Genomic DNA, 25,258 nt, shown 5'->3' with positions numbered 1-25,258 from the left:
AAAGATAATGAAGCTTTTTATTAAAAACATGACCCAAATAAATATGAAATGATCACTGCAAGATGCATCACAGCAGTTAACTCATCTTTTGCTGTGATGCACTCAAAGTGTGACAAATCACTTTGAGAAGTGATGGATGAAGTGAGAGTAATCAGAATGTAAAAGTATATGCCAGTACTAGAATCTGAAGAAATAAATCAACGTTATGAGGATATAGAAAGAAATGAAGTAAGTAAAAACAAGAATGTACGCAAAAATAAAAATATTAATGATTCTGGAGTATTCAGTAGGCAATACTAAAATTAGAAATATAATTAAATTCAGACTGGAAAATGTTTAAAGCTAGCCAGTTAGTCTGGGAGAATGTGGGATAAGTTCTACATTTCCTATAGAAATGTATTTGGCATTCATCAGACCTATCATTGAGTACAATGCCCCCTTTGGTATGTACCTAACCAGGCATATCCAACAACTGGAACATCCACAGAGGTTTCTCACCAAAAGAATACAGGGTATAAGTAATATGTCCTATGCAGACTGCCTCAGGGCCTTACCTCTAAATTCTGTCTCCTACAGGCTTTTGAGGGGAGATCTATGCCTGGCATACAGGGCATTGTCAGACCTCACTCTGATGGACCTCCTCCATATCCACAAAACAAACAACACCGGAATTATCCATTCTAAAGACTTAAACCTTGCCTGTGATATAAATAGGACCTGCTGGAGAGATAGGTATGTATCCCAGAGACTACCCCATCTATGGAACAGGCTCCCCATTCATGTGAAGCAGAGTTCTTCCCTAACCCAATTCAAGTGCAACTTGGAAAATTGGATGGGAAACTGGAAATTCATCCCTGGTTTGTCTCCTATGTCTCTAACGAATAGAGGTAACCTGTAAATGGTTCATCTCCCAGGCCCATGCTTACACTTATCAAGGGTATTAGAACATGTCAGAGATTTGGGATTCATGGTTAGGCTTGAAAAGCCCCTTGTGGTCATTAGCCTAGTAAACACCTATGAACCTATTATGAAAAATGCATTAGAGTCACATAAAAACCAAGAAAACAAAAGGAGTGTAGGAACTTCTTGTGGGGCATGTAACCACTGTAGCTATGGCTAATTCTCCATATATAACTTTAGAAGGGTTTGACAGCAGTATAGGGACCTGTGGTTTGTTTAAGTGTAGCACAGAAGGAGTAATACACTCAGCAGTTGTGTAAAACATGTTCATTGTTTTATGTAGGATAAACTGAGAGGAAACTTTCACTGAGGGTAAGAGATCACCCACAGGATATGTATGTGCAAACTGTGGGTAAGAGATCACCCACAGGATATGTATGTGCAAACTGTGCATATCCAGGATATGTATGTGCAAACTGTGCATATCCCTGTCCATAGAAGTACACTCTCCTAGGAGGGTCACAGACATGATCCACATTGTTCTGACAAATTCATACCTATAACTCTCCCAAGAGGCGGTGCTATTGGTGACAGGGATAAAAACAGAAAAAATATGCATTATACAGACATTCAATTAGATGTAACAAATGGAAAAATGATCCAGTTTTTTGTTTGTTTTAGAAAAAAGTACAATTATAAGCTGGAAAATGTAAATCACTACTAGCACATGAACAGAAAACACCCATACAGTGATTTTTGTGAAACATCAGTTGACCAGTACAATATTAGTGCATTCAAATCAGTGTAACCTCATTCAGTAAATATTCGACAAAGTACAGAGTAACATCATTGAATATAATTGTAAACAATTTGAGAAACATTTACGAAAAATAAATATTTAGTTTTACAGCAGTTGTGCACACAGTCAAATAAATGCTTGCCTGCCATATTCAATAAAGGCAAGCTAAAACGAAAAGTACAAACCCAATGTCATTGAAATCTTAGAACATAGCCAACTAGTTGGATAAAGAAGGACAGGACACTTAGTATAAAATTCTCAACAAGATGACCCCCCCACAAGAGTAGGAACAAACCTATCAGCTCAGTGGTGCAGAGGGGTGAAGCCTTGACTACAGTCCAGATAACTCAGGATCAATCTGCAAATTGTGAGCTGCAGGAGGTGGCTGGGAAGGGTGAGAGTGGGCACTGATAACGGCTCACCCAACCTGGTGGACAGACATGCAGCCTGACCTACTGTATGTCTAACACCCAGTGGAGGGAGATGTTCCAGCAGGCAACTTGTTTTCCTACCAGTAGTTGCATTTTGACTCATGCATGGAAGCAGACATATATCAATGGGAGGCATTGTGGGGTTTTATGGACATCAAGCTGCTGCAGGGTACTGGATTCTAGGGTTAACAACAACCTTGATGGTTGCCTGGATGACGGTTTCCAATGACCGCTTCTCATTCCAAGAAGAGTGAGCAAGCTGGTTGGGCTAGGATGTAGTTAATAGTTGGTACATAGGGACAAAAAAACGGCAAAAAAGGTACAGAAACACAAAATACTACACTTTTTTATTGCTATGCATTTTTGAAAAAACTAAAGACTCAAAGTTTCTGGCACTCAACAACAACGAACCATGTAAATTGTGTGTTTCATTACATCATGCTGAATCTGGTCCTGATTAACATGTATTACTGTGTCACTATGTTATACACACACACCATTAATATACATATGTGTACACATACATGTGTGTACATGTGTGTATGCATGTGTGCACTGAATATATATGCGTGTATGTATGTTACATATGCACACTTTTGTGTGTACATGAAAGTGCATGCATACATATGTATGAATGAGCATGCATGCACACAGACACACACACAGCTATAAGTATAGATACAGATATAGTGAGAATGAGATACAAAACTGACTATAATGTAACACCTGTCATATTTAAATGTAGCGCACTTAGCTTTGTACTCACCTTGCTCTTTGCCACTTCATCCCTGGGGCAGGACTGGGCCCGTCTTTCTTCTTTCAGTTTCTCTCTCTTTTTCCTCATGCTTCTTCCACGACTGAAGGTCATTATCTTTTCACAGATAAGTAAAGCAATAATGATATATAGATACATATATATATAGTTTGCTGTTCAATTAATTTCTTTCTTGTACTTGATGTTTTCATAAAAAAAAAAAAAAACACTTTGCTACATGAGAAAGGGCATCTGAATTAGTAATTGTGTAGCACAGCTTGGCATCCCTCCTAATGAGTTAAAGCAACATCAGAAAAAGCTGCCCCATGCAGACAGTGCGCTGGTAATCTGACTTGATAAATGCCAAGCAGCTGAGCTTTTCAGCTACCAACATAAGCAACTTGCTTTTTACTATTGGTTAAAGATGAGTATGTGCCATTTGACATAACTGCTAATATAACATCAGCAATAACAAAAATTAGATTTTTACACTTAACAAAATAGTAGACAACTTTCATAGAGATCCCAAGTTATAAAAAGTTTAACAGTTAAGTATAATCTTCACACAATAGTTACACTCCAAAAACACAGACTGAACTATAGGTTTCATTTAGTGTGCAGAAGATATGCTTGCATACACTTAGCAGATTAAAAATAAAACAAAAGAGATGTGTTTGACAGCACTTACACATGAAGCACGTCATTCTAAATCACTCAAAAGCAGAGCAAATTTTACATAAAATAGAAAAGGCTGCACCAATCACTGGATTTTTTTTCTTATGTTTGCTAACTGAAAAGTCTTTGAATGACTTAATTATGAAATAGCAATTATGCAAATTTAAATTATTTTCCAGACTGTACAGCACCACAGTAACAGAAATAGTTGGCTTGTTTACCATTGTGAATATACCCACTGAGACTGTGCTACCGCTGATGTAAAACAATTATGTTAGAGGGTGTAGGGAGGTGCAGATGAAATTTCCCTCTAGCAATACAGTTCATTTAGTTACTGGCTCCAGAAAAGAACAACTATCTGTAACAGATAAGCTGACAGAATTGGAGAAATGTACATGCTACACACAACAATCAAATAAAGGTTCCTGCATTGATTTTGATGGTGGTGGTACATATGTACATATGCCTGACATACCGTTCAACCTCAAAGAGCAAGAAATCTGGACAAAGCTATACATAAAAGTGGGACAAAGGCCCAAAAACAGGGACATTTTTTTTAATATTGGTCTTACAAACTTAGAAAGTTGATAGAATTACAGGTTTTGCATTAGCATGAATTTTCTGAAGGGTTTGAAGTCTGAAACTCAAATGGCTGTCATTATTTTCTAACTTCAGTCTTTAATTATTTGACAATAACTTGCCAGAAAACCACAATGTTATGAAAAATGGACCAAAATTATGAGGCAAAAATCTGGACATTCTGCGAAAATCTGTATAGCTGAGAGGTATGCCTGAACATTTTGAACTTTCAGTCTAACTGCTTTCATTGTTTTGGTAAATTACACCCATTCAGTATAGGCTGTATTCATCTAATACTACGGACAACAGAAGACACATGGAGAAACATGACTTAATATTACAGGCTACAATATAAGTGAGTTTGGTAATGCTGGATAAGATTCTGATAACTTTTATTGACATCAGTATAGATGAACTGCACCAGAGTTCCGTATGTAGAAAACCTGGCATCTGGCTAGAAGGGCCAGCCTTGGGTGATCTAGCACACAAAGCGAAGGGTTTGAGGGTGCCCTCCCAACACTGTCCACTCCCCTCCCATGCTCGTCACCTGATGCCTTCCTGGTTTCCCCCACCCTGGGCTACACATACCGTCCAGATAACATTTTTCTTACTCTTGAGTTTTTTTTTTCCTGCATTCATTCAACACATCCTAAACAGGCAAGACTGCATTCCAATAACTGTGGAGAAAATAAATGCATTAAGCTGGGGGTTTGGGGGATGCCTAGAAGCCATGATGTTTCCAGATGCCCTGAGGTGCATTTCAGACTTTTTATAAATAATCTTTTCATCCACTGACAGCCTAAACAAAAATCATGAATAAGGAAAGAAATTTGGTGTTACTCTTTCAAGTCTGCATTTTCCTGCATAATTTAAACACATCTTAAGGGACTAAGAATACACTGTAATAACTGTGCAAAAAATAACTGCATTAAGCTGGGGTCCAGGGTCACTATTCCCCCACAAATCATGGAGGATTGATATGCTCTGATGTACATTTTAGAATTTTTTAAAACAACTTTTTTATCCAACATGGCCTGAACAAAAACATGATTAAGGATAATTCAGTCTTACTCTTCAACTTTTCTTTTTCCTGCATCCTTTTAACATATACTGACTAAATATGACACCATAATAATTGTGGTGGAAATTACTAAATTAAGTTAGGATCTAAGGGCTAGGATTACAGATACTTTAAGGTACATTTTAGAGCTTTTTTCCAACATTTTGATCAGATGACAGTCTGAACAAAAATCATGAGAAAGGAAAGATATTCAGTCATGTTTTTTATTATTTCAAGGAAGAAATAAGTTGTATCCAAGGCTTAATTCACAAAGCCAACTAATAGAAGTTCACAATAAGCTGAGAAGACAAATGCTTGACAGGATACATAAATCATATCTGGGAAAAGTACCCGCCACCAACTCTTGCAAAAAAAAAAAAAAAAGATCTTCTTTCTACCTCCTTTTCTTTTAGATTGGAATTAAAATTCATGCACAAAAGGTCACAGTCATATACTTCAAGTGGCTGTCATCATACTTCTATATAGCATGTTTCCTCGCACCTACCCCAAAAAGACCACCACAGTTTTTGTACTCTTCTTGTGTCAGATTGAGGCAAAATTGAAAAAACAAACAGAACTTAAACATATTTCAACCTACTGCTGTTAGACATATATAAACAACACACTTCTTTACCCTCCCCCAAAAGTCAGCCACCTATATATTCAGGTATTTGTGTGGAAAGTGAAATAGAAGATGGTCACAGTAATGTTTCTTACTTTTTACTCCTACATAGTATACTGCTCTTATACAAGTCTTAGTAACCCTCTGTGCACACTGTCCCCTGCCCAACACAAGCTACAGTGACCTAGGTCACTATTGCTGTGTATACCTGTGATACTTGGGAATTAAAATTAAAGAAATAATGACAGTCCACAGCCTCCACATAAGAGCAGGGCTGATTTTAGACTAGGTGGCTTTCAAAGAACAGGTGACTACTAAGCCTGTGTGAAAATCTACTTATGCAGCATTGGGTTATGACAGCTGTAAGGCCCCCAGAAATGTCTGCATGTTCTGTGATGCATTTTATGTTTTTTTTAGAGAGATAACTGTTTAAAACTGAGCAAATTATAAGAGGGTCAGTAACATTCATCCAGACAACCTCTACTAAGCAACTATTGCCACTTCTGTGTACAGAAGAGACATCTGATTGGGATAAAAGAAAATGGCCCTGTAATGTAATTCACCTTTGTTCACACAAGCAGTTGCCACACATTAAAGTATTCCAAGTTTCTTCACACACACATAACATCAGTCCTGCAAAGCCAGAATAATGAGCAAATGGTAGGCAAATAATAATAGACAGCACCAGCATAAAGACAGCCCAAGCAACTGTACCTACTTTGTGCATATCAGATGTTTAGTTATGTAGTCCATCTTCACACAAATGCACACTAGTCCTGCAAAGCCAAACACTGACTGTTTAAACTGAGCAAATGACAAGAGGTCAATTACTTTCATCCAAACAACCCCAACCAGCACTTATAACCACATATGTTTACAGTTTAAACATATGACTGTGACAAAAGGAGATGGTCATGTAATGTAGTTCACCTATTCTCCATACAAACTGTTGCCACACATTAAAAGTATTCCAAGTTACTTCACACAAATCAGAAAGCCAGAATAATAAGCAAATAACAGCAACTAGTCACTTTTCTCCACAGACAGCCCCAGCAATTATTGATACTTTCTTAGCTCACACGATCACATAAAAAAGACCTTTTATATATTCTGTCCTGGTTCTGCCAAATCCGACCACCATACCTCTCAAATCTCCATGTTTTTGCCTGAAACTTTTGATGGGTCTTTCATAACACTTTTCAATTCCTGGTAAATAAATGAGGATTACAGTAAGCAGACAGTCGGGCGGCCATGGTGGTGCAGAGATTAGGGTTGCCGCCTCACAGCAAGAGGCTCTCCGGTTCGATTCTGGGCTGGGGTGCCTTCTGTGCGGAGTCTGCATGCCCTCCCTGTGGTCACATGGGTTTCCTCCAGGTGCTCCAGTTTCCTCCCACATCCCAAAGACATGCTGTAGATGGATTGGACACTCTAAATTGGCCCTAGGCATGAGTGCATGCATGTGTGTGCCTTCTGTGGAAGACTGGGCACAGGGCTGGCAACTCGACACAGTAAAACTCCACTGCCAATCATGGGCAGACAGGTGATCCACTGTGGTGATCCCTAACCGGGAAAAAGCCGAAAGAAGAAGATAGTAAGTCAGACAGTCAGTCAATAATGATAGGCACCGTTTCATACTCTTGATTTTTTTGGAAAATGCATACTGATGTGCGAAACCTGTTGTTCTACTAACTTTTTAAAATTAGAATAAAATTAAAAATTTGTCCCTGACTTTGTTCCCCCATGCCTCATTATTTTTGGCTTCATCTGCCTAAAATATGTGGTTAATCACTGACAGCATCTTAAACAAACAACTTACTTCACCACCAATATAAACTTCAGTTTCTCTTTGTACACTGGCACACCCATACCAAGCATCTTTCACTTTTCATTTAAACATTGTGGGCTTTCTGCTCTGCCTGTCCACTGACTAGAAACCTTGCAAAATTGAATTGTAAAGTGTGTTGAATGGTCCAGTCAACTGCAGCAGCGGTCTCACTAGGGTGCATGATGTGCCACAAGCATGCTTTATTCTAACAGGGATGCCTAGGGGTATTTCAACATTTACTTATTTATTTAGAGCAATGAAACACCATGCTTCATTGTTTTATGAATGAATAAATAAGTAAATGTAGAAAAACACCTCTAAAAGAATGGTGCCATTGGTGGCCACACAACTGGCCTACTGTGTAAGGCTGTCCCTGCTGGCTAATGAGACTGTCTGGATGACGTTATTTTTGGACTGACACTGTTCTGCGGGCCTGTCAGTCCAGAAAGACTTGTGATATATGCTAGTAACATTGAATACATTCTCAGATCTGCAGGCACATACAAACCTATATAATGATGCACATGACAGACCACGAGAACACCTTTGATACAAATATCTTTATAAAATATGAATGCATGAATAGCATATTATAGGTGATATGTATTCTGGTTACATGTGGACAGTTTATGATATATGCAGCTCTGTTATGCATACAGTGGCACAATGAAAAAAAAACATGCTTAATAATGGTGGGAATAGTGTCATAGCTCTGTGTCTGGTGCAGCTCATGACGCCTGTGCTTATGGCAGCATGGAATGACTACTTAAAGATGACTGAAAAGCCTTCATAGAGAGTCAACAAAGAGTACATTACAACAGGAAGAACGTATGCGAAGGACCCACTTTAGGGCAAAGGGAACACCTACAATCAAGGCAATGCACCACCATACCAGAGAAGGAATACCTGAATGGACATGGGGATGAGAACATTATAGCTCAAAGAACAGAAACTGAACCAGGACATGAAGTGGAATTGGGTGGAGGGAGGGCCCAGATGTTGTATATAACAAGGAGAAGGACTTTAAGTTAAAAAAACTACACTGAACACTTCATATGGACACATGTAGCTGATTATTTTGCAAAAGGTATGAATTTCGTACCCAAAAGTGAAATGAACTTAACTAATGTACTAATTGATTTAAAATTATACATACGTAGAATGAATTTTCAACTGTTACTTAAGAAGGATAATAGTAACAGTATTTATGATACATTAAGAACAAGTAGCTTATATAACCCACCAGTACACCCCGTTCTAAATACATTGAAAAAAATGTGTGAAACTGACTTAAGGGCTCATTATGAGAGCAATAACAAAAAAAAAAAAATAAGGAAAAACAACAGTAATGATATAGGGGAAGAAATTATGAATTTCATACATTTTAATGAATTACAGGTCATGAAACCTAACAAGGGCGTGGATGTTGTAATTATGAAGCAGGAAACATACAAGAACAAGATATATGGAATGCTACAAGCAGGAACATATGAAAGAAATAGTAGATCAGAATTAAACAGTGCATATTTGAGACTAAATAATCAAATCAGAGACATGTCCATAAAGAGAAGAATAGACATGGATGAATTTAAGTATCTAAGTGTTACATCACCCAGAATCCCTACAATATTTGGAGTCCCTAAAATCCACAAGTCAGTTAACCATCCACCTATGAGACCGCTAGTGGATGGCAGGGGCTCCATTACTGTTCCATGCACTCAGTATATTGACAGTAAATGTAAACACTTTCTAACACAAGAACAACATTTGTGAAGGGACTCTTGGGACATCCTATCCAAAATGAACACTATGAGATTTGAAAAGGAAGACATTATGACTACTATAGATGTAAGGGATCTATATACTATCATTCCACACAATATAGCCCTAGAATGGACTAGGGATTACCTGGAAAACAAAAACCTGGACCAGACTATAGTAAATAATGTCATAGAACTCTTAGAAATAGTTCTCACCAATAACTACATATACTTCGAGGAAGAAATTTACAAACAAAAAGAAGGAGTGGCCATGGGCTCCTCAGTGGGGTCCATTTTGGCAAATGTAGTTATGTTGGAGTGGGAAAAGAGGTTTGTGCATAACAGTGTCCACACAGACAATATCAAATTCTACCTGCACTATTTGGATGACAGCTTCCTTATATGGGGAAATAATAAGGCTACATTAAAAAACTTTCTACAGTATATTAATGAAAGTACAGAGTTCCTTAAGTTTACATGCCAATACAATAAAAATGATATGCCATTTTTGGATGTTATGCTTAGGAATAATTATGGTTTGGGGGATATGTAGCTAGTATATACAGGAAACCAACATATTCCAACATGTTACTCCACTTCACCAGCTGCCACCCCTTTAAACAGAAAAGGGCAGTGGCAAAGGGCCAATTGGTTAGAGCGGCCAAAATGAACACCTTAGATGAAGACTATTATAAAGAAGTGGATACCCTAGTAGGGATGTTAACTAGAAGAGGTTACCCATCATAATTATTAAATAAAACAAATTACTCTGAAATGTTGATCCCAATCATTTGAACACATCCACCTTTGCCAACTGTACTCTATGCATCCTCAACATTCCGCTATCCTTCCTCTTATACACACACAGATATTCTGTCCTAGTGCTGCTGACCTTCATTCCTCTACTCTCTAGAGCATATGTCCACCTCTCCAGGTTCTCCAAAAGCTGTTCCCTACTTTCAATACAGATCATAACTGCATTCTATTGTACTGTGGAACTTTTCTCCCCGGCCTCCGCTGAAAATGGACCTGTGTCCAGTCAGACTTTCCCGGTAAACAAATGTAAATAAATAAATAAATAAAATAAATAATTAGAAGTTATATCTAAAAGAAAAAATGGATTCTATCAACCTATTTTGACAAGGAACTTATAAAATAAGGTAACTACCAGTACTACTGGAAATCATGGTAATCATGAAAAATACCACAATGCCTTTGTTACCACCTTTAACAAAGCCAGTGGTAGTATAAAATGGATTCTGAACAAAAACTGGAAGGTGCTACACGACACCCAAACATAATCAATGACATCTACTATTATTTATAGAAGAGGCAGTAACATAAAAACATGGTCGAAGCAAAAAGGAAAGTGGCAAATGCTTTAACTAACAGGATGTCAAAATGTGGGAGATGCAGTTACTGCAAATACATACTTGAGGGCACTCAAATCAACCTAAAGGGAAGAAAATTAAATATAAAGGGTAAATACAACTGTGACACTACAGGCATAATTTACATTGCAAAATGTCAGGGATGTGATGGGTTTTATGTGGGAAAAACGGAGCGAAAGCTCAGTAATCATATTTATGAACATTTATACGAAATTAAAAAAGAAAGAACTACCAATGCACTGTTTAGGCATCTAAGTGAACGCTCTGACCACTCTTTTAAATTTAGTATATTAGAAAGAGTGGAGAAAGAAAAGTGGGGGGGGGTCCTTGGACAGTAATACTGGAGCAACAAGAACTAAAATGGCAACTGCAACTAGATGCATACAGGCAACCAGGACTAAATGACCATGTCAGTATTGCTCCCATCCTGAAACTAAAAGCATGGGAGAGATAAATTGTTATAAAAATAACACTTTGCTGCAATTTTTACTTTTAGTTTTGTTATTATTAATGGTTTACTTATAAAGATAATAACAGACAAAAAAGAGCCACACAGGGACGGCAAGTGCAAAGGCCAAAATTATCCACAGTAAAAAGCACAAATGGCCAGCACAAAAGAGGGATCCAATCTTTTATTAGAACATAAGTCAGACCGGTTTCGGCCCTAAAGACCTTTATCAATGCAAGAAGACAAACCAGTGTAATGAAACACCCTTTTTAGAATACAATCCTTATTTGTTCACTAACCAGAACAAAAAAGATATTAATTAATTTCAATACAAAGAACACGCCCACAACAAAATGTGCACTCAACACAGCTACATAAAAAATACCAAATACAAGCTATATAAAAATATTTAATGGGGAGTTGTTTTTGGGTCCAGGTATGCTATTGTGATTGGTGACAACCTTTGTTTGTGTTCAAACAGTGGATTTACCTTAGGGACATTACTAGCTGCAATTTGTTACAACAGGCATATTGGAAGCATTTCTGGGCTGTATATATTTCCACAAACTGTTCTGGAAGTATGTAATCGAGGCTGGTGATGACTGGTGTTCGTATTTAAACAGTGGACTTTTCTAATGGATATTATTGGCCGCCATTTTCCACAACGGGTATATTGGTTTATGGAAGCAAGTCACTGACTCATTTCTTACTAAAACTTTGGATGTTTGTTTTTTGGAAGCTAACTATTTGCTATGTGAGTTTGTACGGACAACATTTTATATTGTTTGTTATGATTGAGCAGTACGAAGGAATCAAGGGTATGTGTATTCTCATTAGGAAATACATTTCTTTTTTATGGGAAGCAGTTTATTTTTAAATGCTGAATTGGGTTCTGCACACTTGCGATAAGTTTAGTTGACTTTGTGACGAGGATAACAGTGACACAAAATTTATTTTTGCAAATTTATTTTTTGTTATTATACTGTTGGGGTGCCTACTCTATAGTTTGTTGGGACTGGCGTCTCATATTGGATTTGATTTACAGCTGTATGTTTGCATTTTGTGATATTTGCGGATATACATTTCTATGTCCTTTATACTGAACATTTTCCAGCATTTCTTGTTTTTATAATAATAATACTAAAATGAGCTATTATGATGTATTGCATTGCTGATATTTGCTTTGCTTTTCTATAAGTTTTGAAATTGTTAACTGACTAGATTATAGAGCATTATAAGTATTTAATTTTGGGGGTTAACATATAGCTGTAATTTTTTTAATTCTGTGTTAACACAGTTATATTTACCGTGGGTTAGTCATTGGTTTTGGCTATTCAGGTAGTAGAGCTTAGTTGTGATATTATACACAGTGTTAACATCAATCACTAGCATTAGTTACCCCTTCCCTTTTTGGCTGGCTCTATTCAATATACTAAGTTAGTGGCCTTTTTTCAGCATGGACCTTATAACAATTTTGAAGGCTTATCAGTAGATAAGGACAATATTGGTATTTTTGAGTCTCTAGGAACCAATTTACCCAAAAATGGCTTAGAACCAATCCAAGATGATGGTTGTCACTCTCTTTTTGATAGTATTTTTAAAAATATGAAGGCCCTTAGATCCAGTGTATGGCATGCTAGGCTATTCAAAGCCTACATCCAGAAGGGCATCACCCCAAGGGGTTTGAGAATTCGGTTGAAGCCTTTAGTGGGGCAGTCTGATGAGGTTCTACTCTCAACCTGGTCCAGCATCCAACAAAACTCCTCGATGGAATTTGTGAAGGCTTTATATGCCTTTCATGAATGTAGCATTGAAATTCTTAACACAGATGTTTCTAAAATGTGTCATGATGCCAAGCAATTTGAACACAAACCCCAATATAAAGAATGTTTAAGGAAATTGAGTGGAGACTTGTTACATTTTGAAAATGAGCTGAAAGCTAGGAAGGTTCGCAAATTTAACAGAGATCAGTATGATTATAACCAAGGTCATCCTTTCGAACAGACAAAAAATGTTAAGTTTTCTAAAATTAGGGATCAGACTCCTAGACAAAAAAGAAAAAGAAAATCTATCCTCAAAAAGACCATAAGTGATGGTTCGGGAGATAATATATCCTCCCATACTAATACTGAAAATGAGGTTTCTCAGACATCACCAGCGCTCAAGCGTTGTTTGTCTCATGACGGTCTTTTGACTAATGATAAGGTCCCTTTAGGGGGCATATGAAACAAGGGATAGAAAACACAAATGTAGAGCTCAACCCCAGCTTAACAGTAGAGACCATGTTGCAACTCTTGGAGCCGAAATGATTACCAACAATGTTATAAATATTTCTTCTGCTGTTTTATCAGTCAGTGATTATGATGTATTGAATAAAGGATTGAACTACATACCCATTTTTTTGTCTCCGAAAGTCATTTTGTACAGGATTTATTGTCTTTTTGTAGACTTCTAAACATAAAAGTTTTTTTCAGAGATTCAGAAAACCACAATGAACCTAAAGAGAACCTAAAACGAAAGCGCTTATACGCTTACTGGATTGTACTGTATTTCTTGGATTAAACCCTGGATTGTACTGCACCGTTTGAGCAACACCTGAAGGTTTTATGGCTTGGTTTTGGACTGTTTGATTTCCAGCAGCAAGTAACCCATACTTCACAGCCCTTGCCCATACATTTCTGTTATCATACATTTTCACATTTTGTCAGAAATTAAGTTCAAATTCCTCTGTTTCTGATATTTTCGACTTCAAAGCCACTTTTCTTACAACTGCAAGCCACATTTCTGAAAGTAAAGCATTTTCAAGGTGATACATCATTTATGTTTCCATTTAATCCACAAACATTTATGCTCAAATGTTACTACACAGAAGACTTCTAACCCCCCCCCCCACCAAAAAAAAAAAAAATCAAAGCTCTTACATCTCTTAAAGTAAATTTTAAGGTAATATAATATTGCCCAAAAAGTCATATCTGTCAATAGTAGCATGTTTTACTTCTTATTTTTAACACTTTTCTTTTTTTCTGAAGCTGCTGCCCTTCTGCTCCTCCCAAACATCTTTCTTCACTTTGTACACTGCTGCTTGTTTCCTGACTTACAGCACTTGCATTTTTTTGCTTCATTTCTGGCATTCACAGTACCTAGCTGCAGAGACATATTCTTAAAACTGATTACTCCATCAGCCAATCATGCCTCCGTGCCTTTAGTGTCTATAATCCTATTCTCTACCATGTTACCAGCTTCATTATCTAGCTGCTCCTGCATTACTCTAGCCATCACAGTGCTCAAGCTTGCCTCTTCTCTTTCATGTACTTCTTCTTCCTTCATTAAATTTTTCAACACCTCTTTATCCAGACCTCCACTATCCAGCTCTTTCATCTATATCTAATTCTCTCTAAAATTTAATTTGTTATTTTTGTAACTTAATTTGTTACAGTCTTTACAGTCTTGTACTAAATTATTTTTATCCCCACAGAAATAACATGCCTTGAGTTGGCCTCAGTATCTGACATCTCCTCTCTTATTATTCACAACTACTGTATTTGAAATCTGTTCAATTTTCCAATCCTAAGCATCCATTGATACCCAGACTTCACAAACCCCAGCCCAATACATTTCTTTCATCAGATATTTTTTACCTTCGTGTACTTTACTACACAATGCTCATCCACATCTGATGTCCTAAATTGCACATTTTTTTAGCTGTAGTCCCTCTGAAATAAATATACTTTGCATAGTTCTACAGTATTTCTTTTTTGAGTTTCAGTTATACATCTTTCTAGCAACTGAAAGCTTTCAAATGTCACTTTACAAAAATATCAGCTCCCAAATTAATTAATGCTCTTATATCTTGAATGTTAAACCCTAGTGTGACATCAAGCCAACACATCACCAGACTGCCAAAAATTAAATGATGTCCTTTACTTTCCCGGGTAAGTAACTAAGGAGCTTCAATCCTCACTACTGACTCCAATATGAGACTGTCACTTAAACAGAAGTAATATTTCACAATTTTCCCCTAAAAGCACAAAAGGAACACACACTATTTTTCTCGGACTGGACTATACACCTCTGTCCACACAAATATATTTTCTTATTACATACATCAGAGCAACATGTCCCAGATGAAGACCTCTGATACACTCACACTCAAAGTAAATTTAAATCTCACACATCCAAAAACTTCTGGGAAAGCCTGACACAGATTTCCAGCTGTGTCTCTTTCCCAAAATAATTAACAAAATAAATGATAGTTATGACCAGAACAGCCAAGCCTTTGAGGTGACCTGGGGAGTATCAAAAAAATCAAAAACCTGTTGCAAATATAGACCTTGAAAACTGGCTATTCCACCAAACCGAGAATACCTCCATTATTTATTCTCTAAAGAAACACTAGTTTCTAGCCACAATGTAAAGTATTAAAAAACATTTAATAAGTAAAATGATTACAATTTTGTAAATAAATAACTCTCAATAAACTATAACTCATTAACCAGAAATGTGAAATCAAACCGCAGGACAGGAGTCCATTATTCTGGAAAAACTCTTGTCTTAATAACTAAGCTTTCCTGATCTAACTAAAGAATACTGTGCCTGATCTACTCTAAGATATAAGTTTTTCTGGTGTCCACTGACTGCTCAGTACTTGACAAACTGCTCAGTACTTGACAAGTTGCAGTCTCAGCTGTCTAATTTCAAAATATAACAGTCAGCTGTTTAAATAATCTCTTAGCAACCGGGAACATTCTAATGATATCACTCACTGTTCAGCTGATTCTCCACAGTTTGTACTTTAGAATGTCCCTCTCAAGCATGTGCACTTAGAAATATATCAAAGCAGTGACAGATTCTTTAAACATTCTGTTTAAACAGGAAAATACTCAACATTTTTAAACTTATTTACATTCACACCTAGTAGCAACAATAATATAGCCACAATTCTACACCTGTTGCCATCACTTTTACTTTTTACTCTAACCACTGCTCGTATTCTTTGTGTTGAAAAACTGCAAATGTTTGTCACCTCTCATTTCCTTCTTCCATTCTTTCTTGACTTGCTACATCTGCATAACTCCTTATTTCTTGTAACAAAAAAAAACCTGTTGCAAATATAGACCTTGAAAACTGGCTATTCCACCAAACCAAGAATACCTCCATTATTTTCCCTTTACTAATTGTTTCTGTTTGCAATTTCTCAGTTTCTTCCTCTTGTACTCTCTCAACCATGTCACTCCATCTCACTTCCTCTTCTTTTTTGGCTTTGCCTGATTCAACAAATCTGTCAGCACTTGTAGCTCCAGTCCTCTATTTTCCAACTCTGTAACAGTTATTTCATCTTCTTCTCCTTCCTTTAATAGGTTTTCTCCTGCTCCTCTCTCCAGCTCTGCTGTACTTTCTTCCATCTTGGAATCCCTGGAACTGCATTAGCAACTCTCCAGCACCACCTAGCAGCTTCAGAAAGTACTTAATTTCCTCTCCTCCAAAGAGTAGGGGATATTCCCTGGTGCCCTGGCCAAATTTCTTCTAGCAGTATAGATACCAACTCAGGTTTCCTCTGAAAAGAAGCCATTAGCCTAGTGGGGCTAACCCAGTCAACAAGAAATAGATAAAAATAAAACTGTGCTAAGACGGTCCACCGTGGTGGGTAGGGTTGTCACCTCTTCAAATGGCCAAAGTGGGACATTTTTGGGACACACATCAGATTTTACAGGCCGACAGATACCCATGGTCAGTACAAAGGATATAACTTTACTTTTTTGCCTAAATGAAAGCTTATTCTTGTAGTAGTTTAGTTGCTTATTCTGTTTCTTGTAACATTTAGATATTTTACATACAGAAATAACTACTTTATGCAACTATTACATGACATTTGGGACATAATTATGTCCTACAATCTCAAGACATTTGCCATTTTTAATATTTTTGGTCAGGACACAACTGCCCAAAGAGGGACTTTCCCTCGCAAAGTGGGACAGGTTTTAATCCTACTGGTGGGTAATAACGTAGCAGTTTAGATTCAAGTTTACCAAATTTCATAGTTCTCTTCTGCTGCAACTTGATGTAGTAAACTTTATTAAACAATAACTTTCAGAACACAGTCTATTTTTTTGCCATATCTCATCTCAAACTAATCCCCATTCAATTTCACATTGATATGCTAGGCAGAAGAATTAGCCCCTACACTTACAGACTAAGGTGGACTGTATTGTTAACTTGTTCCAGCCCTGGCATCTACTGACTGACTCTGTAAATTCTGGCAGGGTGAAGGAGGTTTAGCCACTTGCTAGATATCACTTTCAAGTGATACAAAAAAGGGTATAGACTTTTTTGGAGATCTTGATACACACACTGTGTCTCAGTGGAAAATATCAAGACCCTTCCTAGCAACCACTTTCTCCTTCATTAGCTGTTCTGTGGTCAGTGTACTAAGCAAGTATGTATACATATATATATTTTTTTGCTACCAGTAATTATTTGTATACATATCTACAGTACTAAAGGCATTATACTATTGGCCCTGAGACTGCAGATAGAAAGCTGGTACTGCCCTCTTCAGTCATCAGCTACTCATTCCTGTATTTAATCCATTTACACCTACAGTGCTGTTTGCACTGTGCTCCACTTCATGCCTGCAGCAATAATTGTGTGGGCTGCCTCATCTCTTTCAAGTCTACAGTGTTTGAAAGACAGACTACAAACAGCACTAATGAAACAATGAAGCTTAAATGCAATACTGAATTTGTGGCATTTGGTGTTGTGGTTAAGCAGCTTAAATGTGAAAACATGATTTAAATGAGTAAGGCAAGAGAGAGATTTACTTGTTTAATTTAAAATATTGTTTTTACATTTAAATATAAGTCTGACTTGGAGCTCCAGTCAACTGCTGTCCAATCTGCCAGAATTTAAAACCTCATTAAATGAGAGCTAGCAGGTGTGGATAAATTAACTCAAAACTGCTACTGCTAGTGATACAACCTGTACAATTTTGTAGGTGCTTTTTATCAGAGATGTAGCAAAGTCAGTGGGAGTCATGGGCAATACCCCATTTGCCTTCCCAAACCCAGCTTGAGGCTAAAGGCAAAAAAAAGTTCTCTCAAAGATGAGGACCATCTAAAATTAAATAAATAAACAAAACAAAATAAATAAATAAAGGCCTCCTAACTTAGCACAGCCAAAGAGCTGTTGTGTTTCTGAAAACCAGCTCTTTGCTAAACTGTGTAGAACATCTTTGTTAAAGTGTAGCAAACCACAATACTAGCTCCTTGCTACAAGCTCATAACCCACAACCACTGGATGACATGCTATTTACACAGCTTGTTAAATCCACATTAATTACCAGTGACTACTGGTACTGCTTGCAGGGAATGACTGGCATCTCTACTGCACTGCAGACAGCACCTCCAAACAGCTTGAAGCTCAGGCAGCTGCCCTTTCACTCCACCCTTCTAAGGGTTTGCCTTTCAACTTATGTTACCAAACTTGCACGTTTTTTATCACTGACTGCTGTGTTTGCACAACATTGTGAGTTTAGCCTAACTGTATGATTATGTTCTCTTCCTGCAGCTACCTACATTTGATGCAGCTGCTTGTGTTAGGTGGGGGATTTAAGAAAACCTTGACAAGTGCTGTTGATGAATGGTTGTACATAAGGATTAAAAAAAAAAGTTTTGTTTAATGAATTGTAATAATATTATTATTCCAGCACATTTACCTGTCTGTTTGCCCAAAGGTAAGTCTCTTAAATTATATGGGCTGTACAGCTGCATTTGCTTATGGTTTGAAGTTTAAACTTGCCCAAATTCAAATGAAAAGTTCAGTGTCTGCTGACTATCGCACCTCATCCCAATAAAAAATGGCCCACTAATTTCCTTACCTAGGAATTTCACCTGTTATCTGGATAAGAGCTGTTTGGAGAGGGCAGCATTCAGACATCCATGGGGCGCTTTATGCTCTCATTAAAATTCCAGATATAACAGCATTTGGAGAGGTCTAACTCCACTCTTGGATGAGGTGCTCTATGATCTGTGTTACTGCAGAGGTACACAAAGGCTTCCCCATGTGAGTGCATTCTTCTGGGCACTTGTGTTGAAAGCTATCAACAGACAACTGTCTGGGGAGACTACAGCCTTTCCTCAGCCATCATTACTGTCCCTGCCTCTAAGGGACTACAGCAGTGCACAGCTGACTTTACCCTTCACTTAGGATGGGCATGTTTCATACTCTACTACCAGCTCCTTCAGGCATCCAAGCTTCTACTAGACCTTAGGTTGCCCAGGCCACATGCAGTGTTTCATCCTCCTCTAGCCACAGGAGCTGGCTAACTGAAAGTTATTCATCTGAATTACCTTCCCTAATATTTCTTTTATCTGGCCAGTTTTTAGTACCACAGCAGTTTTGCGCTACTATATGCATGTTCTAGTTGGAAATGCACAGGCATAATTAAAACAATTGAAATACCTTGTAATAAAGATTGAAAGCCAGAGTTTAGTGAAGGCCTCAAAATAATCTGATGCAAATCATACGTATAATCGAACGTTTGTAATGTTGAACGTTTTTTTAAAATGGCAGAAGCAATCAAAACTCACTTGATAACTTCTGTGGGCATTAACTCATTGTGAAATTGTGAACAGTGGGGATTGGAGAATTTGCCCTTTCCCCACTGTACATATATATAATTAGGGAGGGAGGAGGGGCTTGTCACCCCTGCAAAAAAGTGTTTTTTGGTGATTTGTGTTTCAATCTTTTGGAATCAATGTTTAGCCAGTCAACATTTGTGCACTTTGATGTTTTGACGTACACCCATTTGATATATAGTTAAATGCTTTAAACTGATACAAAAGGGCAGGAATTTCTTCTAAAAAATGTGATAGCTACTTTTGCAACAGACTTTTAGCTTATGGTACACCACCTTAAATTAAACACAGGCACCCCAATCATCGTTATGTTCTAATACTATCCTTGTTCAGTCTTTTAACTGACTAATATTTAAAGTTGTGAAATCTTTAACAGCCCAGCACTTTACTTATTCTTTGCTAAGCTTGCTACATTTTATTCTAACAGGCATGAAGTGACAGTCCTACCCAAAACAACAAGCTCAACAATACACTTTAAGCCCAGATGAAAAAGAGACTAGTAGTTATTCTCTGCAGAACACCTGGAAAGCTGGTCTTGTTAAAGAGCACCTTACAATCATGGCCTTAAGCAGTGCATCTGACTACCTATGTTAAACTCTGTTATATTTCCTACGTAAAATATCACAATTATTAGTGGAAGTAGGATTATCTATTACTTATACGGTATAAGAATATGACTAGATAACAGCCTGACTCAGATTTAAGAAAGGGACTAGGCTCAAAAACACCTCTGTCCATTCTTTTTGTTCTCATTCCTTCTAAATATTCTCTAAATTGAGTGGTGTGGATTCAAGTTTTCCAGATTTCGTCCTGCAGCTTGTTACAGTAAACTTAGCAAATAACATTTTTCATAAGTTGCTCTATTTTTGGATATAACTTTATCTCAAGTAAATTCCTATTTAAATTCACCTTGGTATTCTAGTTAAGAGAAATAGTCCCTCTGCTTACACAGTAAGGTGTATTTTAGTGTTAACTTTCTCCATTCCTCATATCCGCTGAGGAATTCTGTCAGGATAAAATGCCTACGCTAACCATCCCACTCCTATTCCCAACCCCCCACTACTACAGTTATTCATGCCTCACCAACCCCAGCAACTAGTCAGCACTTACTCTCAAATAATAATCAACCTATGCAGTCCAAATGACTTCAAGCACTCCCCCACAATTATTTAGTGTATACTATATAACCTCAAATTCAACTGCTAGCCATTCTGTTAGTATAGGCTTCCCTCTTATTCTTTATTGCATTTGATTCTATTACTTCAGCTACCTCTGCCTTTGATGACAGACAAGGCTGGTGGTCATTAAATAACCACGTCAATCCACTTATTTTGTCAGTCATTTTTGACAGCAAGAGCTAAACTTACTCTGACTGAAAATATTTTCAGGATCTCTTAGCCATTTGTACTTCCAAGATGGCCGCACACTGATCAACAGCTTAACTTCAGCTCTCCCAGAGTGAAAACAGAAACTGAGAAACAACAGCCAGTGATACTGTCAACTTGAGTAAAATTCAGCTACTAGCTAGTAAATATACTGCCTGGATGCCTGCAAAGAAGAAACTAAGGCAGCCTGAAAGAAAATCAACTAGAAAAGCTGAAGAGAAAAAAATGACTGAGAAGACTCTAGAGTTGGGATATGGAGATGACCAGGAGGAAAACCAACAACATGGAGATTCATGAATAAATGTGAGATTGCAAAGCATCAATCACATCTGGGAAATACGGCTGTAAAAGAATAAGTGGAAAGACTGAACTTTTGTTGACTTTGTTAAACTTGTGAGAAACTGAAAGACATTTATCTTACTTCATATCATTAATGTTTGGAAGGACTCTCAGTGGAGGGGAGGAGGAAGGAAAAAGGTAACTAAGTACAACAATGTCTTTTTTTAACAGCAGTGCTATGAAACTTTTCACAATATACATTGCATAATTTACAGAAAAGTATTTTAGTTGTTCTTGTATATGATAAAGTTATTAAAGTAAATTGATGCATTTCTTCCTTCCTCTTTCTTTCTTCTTTTTTGGCATTAAGAAATGTAGGCATAAACGTGCAAAAAGAGAAGAAAAACTAGACAAAGGCAAGTTTGAGTTAACAGGCTATAATCTTGGGTTGCTGAGGTGGAGATGGGGTGTGAAAGTACACAGATCATAATATATTTAGAGCTATATTTTCTCTTACATTTGTATAGGCAAATGGATTAAAACCCTTGGCTTAATCTAATAACAAATTTTAAGTGGATACAAGTAAATATGAGAACATTGAATATAATGAAAAGTTTTCCTTTAGCAATAAATGTTTTGCCTTGTACTTTAAGCTGTAATAAAAGACTACATTTTTCTTTTATCTCTTACTTTTCTTTGGAGGCAATCTGATAATAGGGCAATGAAAAGCAGAAGATTAGTTTTTTCAAGGGTAAAAGTTAACAATTTCTAAAAGTATGCAAGGAGTTTTTTTACATCTGGGTGAGGAGTAATAAAAATAAAGAACTAACACCAATTAGTGTAAGTAGAAGTACAGGCAATAACATTCATCTTAGCATGGCTAACCTGAATTTCAGCTTGACTAGGACCTGTGTAAGCAGCTGTCTATTTGGTACAAATGCTCCTATTAGGAGAGTTAGACTTCATTATTTGAAGATGTACATAGTTATGTATGCTTGTATTAAGTTAACAGGTTCTGGGGTGTTCTGGGATGTGTTTGTTTTTTGTTTGTGGGATCTTATTAAAACAAAAAGTTTTGTAAAATATGGCACAGGTTCCAATGTTGATGATAAGAAAATGCTGTATAAAGGATTAACCTGCAAAACGTTAATGGCTGCATGCATCACAAAAGCTGGAAAGTTGCCATACACAATAGGTGGGAATAATGACTTCTTACCATAATGGTGACACTTTCTATATTACCTTAGTATGTGAACAGTCTCACAGGTATAGACAAAAAGAAAAAAAATACTTAATTATATTAAGAAATGCAGAGTTAAAATTACAATGCTACATGAGACACATTTTGGAAAGAACTGAGGATGTGAATTTAATAAAGAAAGGATTTCAGGATGGATATTCTGCAAAATATCAGGGGCAAAGGAAAAGTGGAGTATTTATATTAACTGTTTGAGGAGTTCCAGTAGTGATAGAAGAGGGGAAAAAAGATAATAATAGCAGATCTGTAGTAGTTAGGGGCTACTGGCAAGGTATGAGGATTACTAGCATGTATTTATATTCCAACTAAAACTGCTACTTTGGAGCTTAACAAATTGAGAGGAATAATCAGCTTTCAGCAGGGAATATTACTTACAGGTAGGGACTGAAATTTCATATGCAACAATGAGGATGTATCTGGGGGGTTTAGAAGGGAAAATATAACAAAAGAAGGAGGCTTTCTGAAGAAATGTATGAAAATATTTGGTATGGGAGATGTAAATTTGGTATCAGGAACTAGGAGAGAATTTACATATTATTCTCCAAGGTACAATAACTAGGCTAGACACAGTAAGAACTATGATACACATCCAATAACTATTTCAGTCACGCACCAATAATTACAAAGATAAAAATGTGGGGTAATAAAGTAAAAATAAGAGACTGGTGCTTCCCTACCTACCTGTTAAAAAGAGTGGAATTTAAGGAATAGGTAGTGGAGATTATCTGGTAGTTATTAGGGAAGACAGAAAGTACTCCAGAAGTTATGGTTTGTGTAAAAATAGACTATTTCCAAATGGCTCACCATAACAAAACTATTCCAAAGTAGAAGTTTGAATGATTACTGCTGCAGTAGCCACTCCCTCCTTCTACCCTCCTTGTTTTTTATGCCAAGGTGTGGACATTTATTTTTGCTGTTCTTAGCACTGTCCTTTCACGGCTCAGCCTCCCTGTCTTTGTTGGCAGGAAAGCCTGAAGGGCTTGGTACCCAAACTTGTCTTTTAGTTAGCTCAGCTTGAGCTGCCTGACAGTTTAGGCATGTGAAAGGTGCCTTGAAGGTTTGGAAGCTGTCTGACTGTTATATCCTTAGCAGGATATAACCCATTTAGCTAACACTACTGCAGCAGTAATCATTTAAACATCTACTGTTATGATAAGTTTACTTACACAGCTGTTCTATATTCATCATATTGATCGCTGCAGCAGTAGCCTTACCTATATGGGTTGATTACCTTAGCTTACTACATTTGGGAGGTAGAATTAAAAGAGTCCAGGAGACCCTGGTAGAATGGGCCTTGACCCTGCTTGGAATAGTTTTGTTATGGTGATCATAGCAAAAGGTGATAGCCTTAGATACCATTTGGAAATAGTCTATTTTTACACAGGCTGTCCCTTCTTCTCACTTTCCCAAGAAATGAAAAATTGATCCGAAGATCTGAAAGATTTAGTTCTGTCAAGATAGTACCTAGCTGTCTGTGGAAATCAAAGGTATGGAGTATTCTTTCTCCCTCATTTTTAAGTTCAGGAAGTAAAACAAGGAGGTAGATGGTTTGATTTAAAGTAAATCACTTTAGGCATAAAAGGAGGATTAGTTCTCAAAGAAATCCTGTCCCTGTGGAAAATGAGGTATGACTGACTAACTATAAGATCTTGCAACTCTTCTTGCACAGGTCAGAGTAACAAGTAAAACTGTTTTCCATGTTAAGAACCTCAAGTCAGCCAGGTTAGCCAGTTTAAATGGAGCAAGTGTTAGCTTCTTTAACACAAAATTAAGATCCCAAGCAGAGGTCACAGGTTTACTTGGGGCATCTTGTGCAAAAACCCTTTCTAAAACATTTTGACATGAGACTGCACTGAAAGAGGCAGATCCATCGGCAGACACGTTAAAATGGACAATAAATGAACCTTGATAGTGGAATAAGAAAGGCCAAAGGATAGTAACTCACAAAAACATTGTAAAACCAGAGAACAATCAGCCCTGAATGGATGCTGATTATGTTGTTGGCAACAGCAAAAAAACCTTTTCCACTTACTAATATATGATTTTCTAGTAGCAGGCTTTCTTGCCTTCATTAGTACCTGCTGTACATCCTCAGTAAATAGGTGCCTAAGGGGAATTAAGACCCTATCATCCAGGCAGTCAATTGAAGTTGACTGATGTCAGGGTGTATCAAACACTCATGTTCTTGTGTGAGTAGAACCAGTTTGTGAGGAAGCTTGTGGTAATTGTCCCTGGTCATTTCCAAAAGAAGGGAGAAATTAAAATTATGTGCTCACCATAACTATGCATCTGTGATGTCCACTTTCATTATTCTTCAACATATGGTTTATGGATCCGACTTTGGATCTGACTCAGCCACATTCTAAAGATTTATGGATCCAACTCTTGAGCTACTCCCTCTATCTGTAATACCCTAGTCAGCCTACAATACTTCAGATCAAGTTTGCTGCCTTACAGAT

The 25,258-nt window shown here is 37.2% G+C and overlaps 1 protein-coding gene across 7 annotated transcripts in view; it reads right to left on the bottom strand.

Annotated features, from left to right (window-relative positions):
- The window catches only part of ANKRD6 (ankyrin repeat domain 6), a 1,808,044-nt gene that overhangs the window by 295,630 nt on the left and 1,487,156 nt on the right, over nucleotides 1-25,258 (bottom strand). For all 7 annotated transcript variants that reach the window (XM_044067116.1, XM_044067125.1, XM_044067156.1 and 4 more), the window contains one exon: nucleotides 2,897-3,001. In XM_044067116.1, coding sequence (XP_043923051.1) covers nucleotides 2,897-3,001 — 105 coding nt within the window. The remainder of the gene's footprint in view (nucleotides 1-2,896; nucleotides 3,002-25,258) is intronic.

Source organism: Protopterus annectens, chromosome 1.part0 (genome assembly GCF_019279795.1).
Source record: "Protopterus annectens isolate FY-2018-M chromosome 1.part0, PAN1.0, whole genome shotgun sequence".
In the NCBI taxonomy this organism is placed as follows: domain Eukaryota; kingdom Metazoa; phylum Chordata; order Ceratodontiformes; family Protopteridae; genus Protopterus; species Protopterus annectens.
Note: the sequence above shows the minus strand (reverse complement) of the source record. Positions and strands in the feature narration are given on the sequence as shown.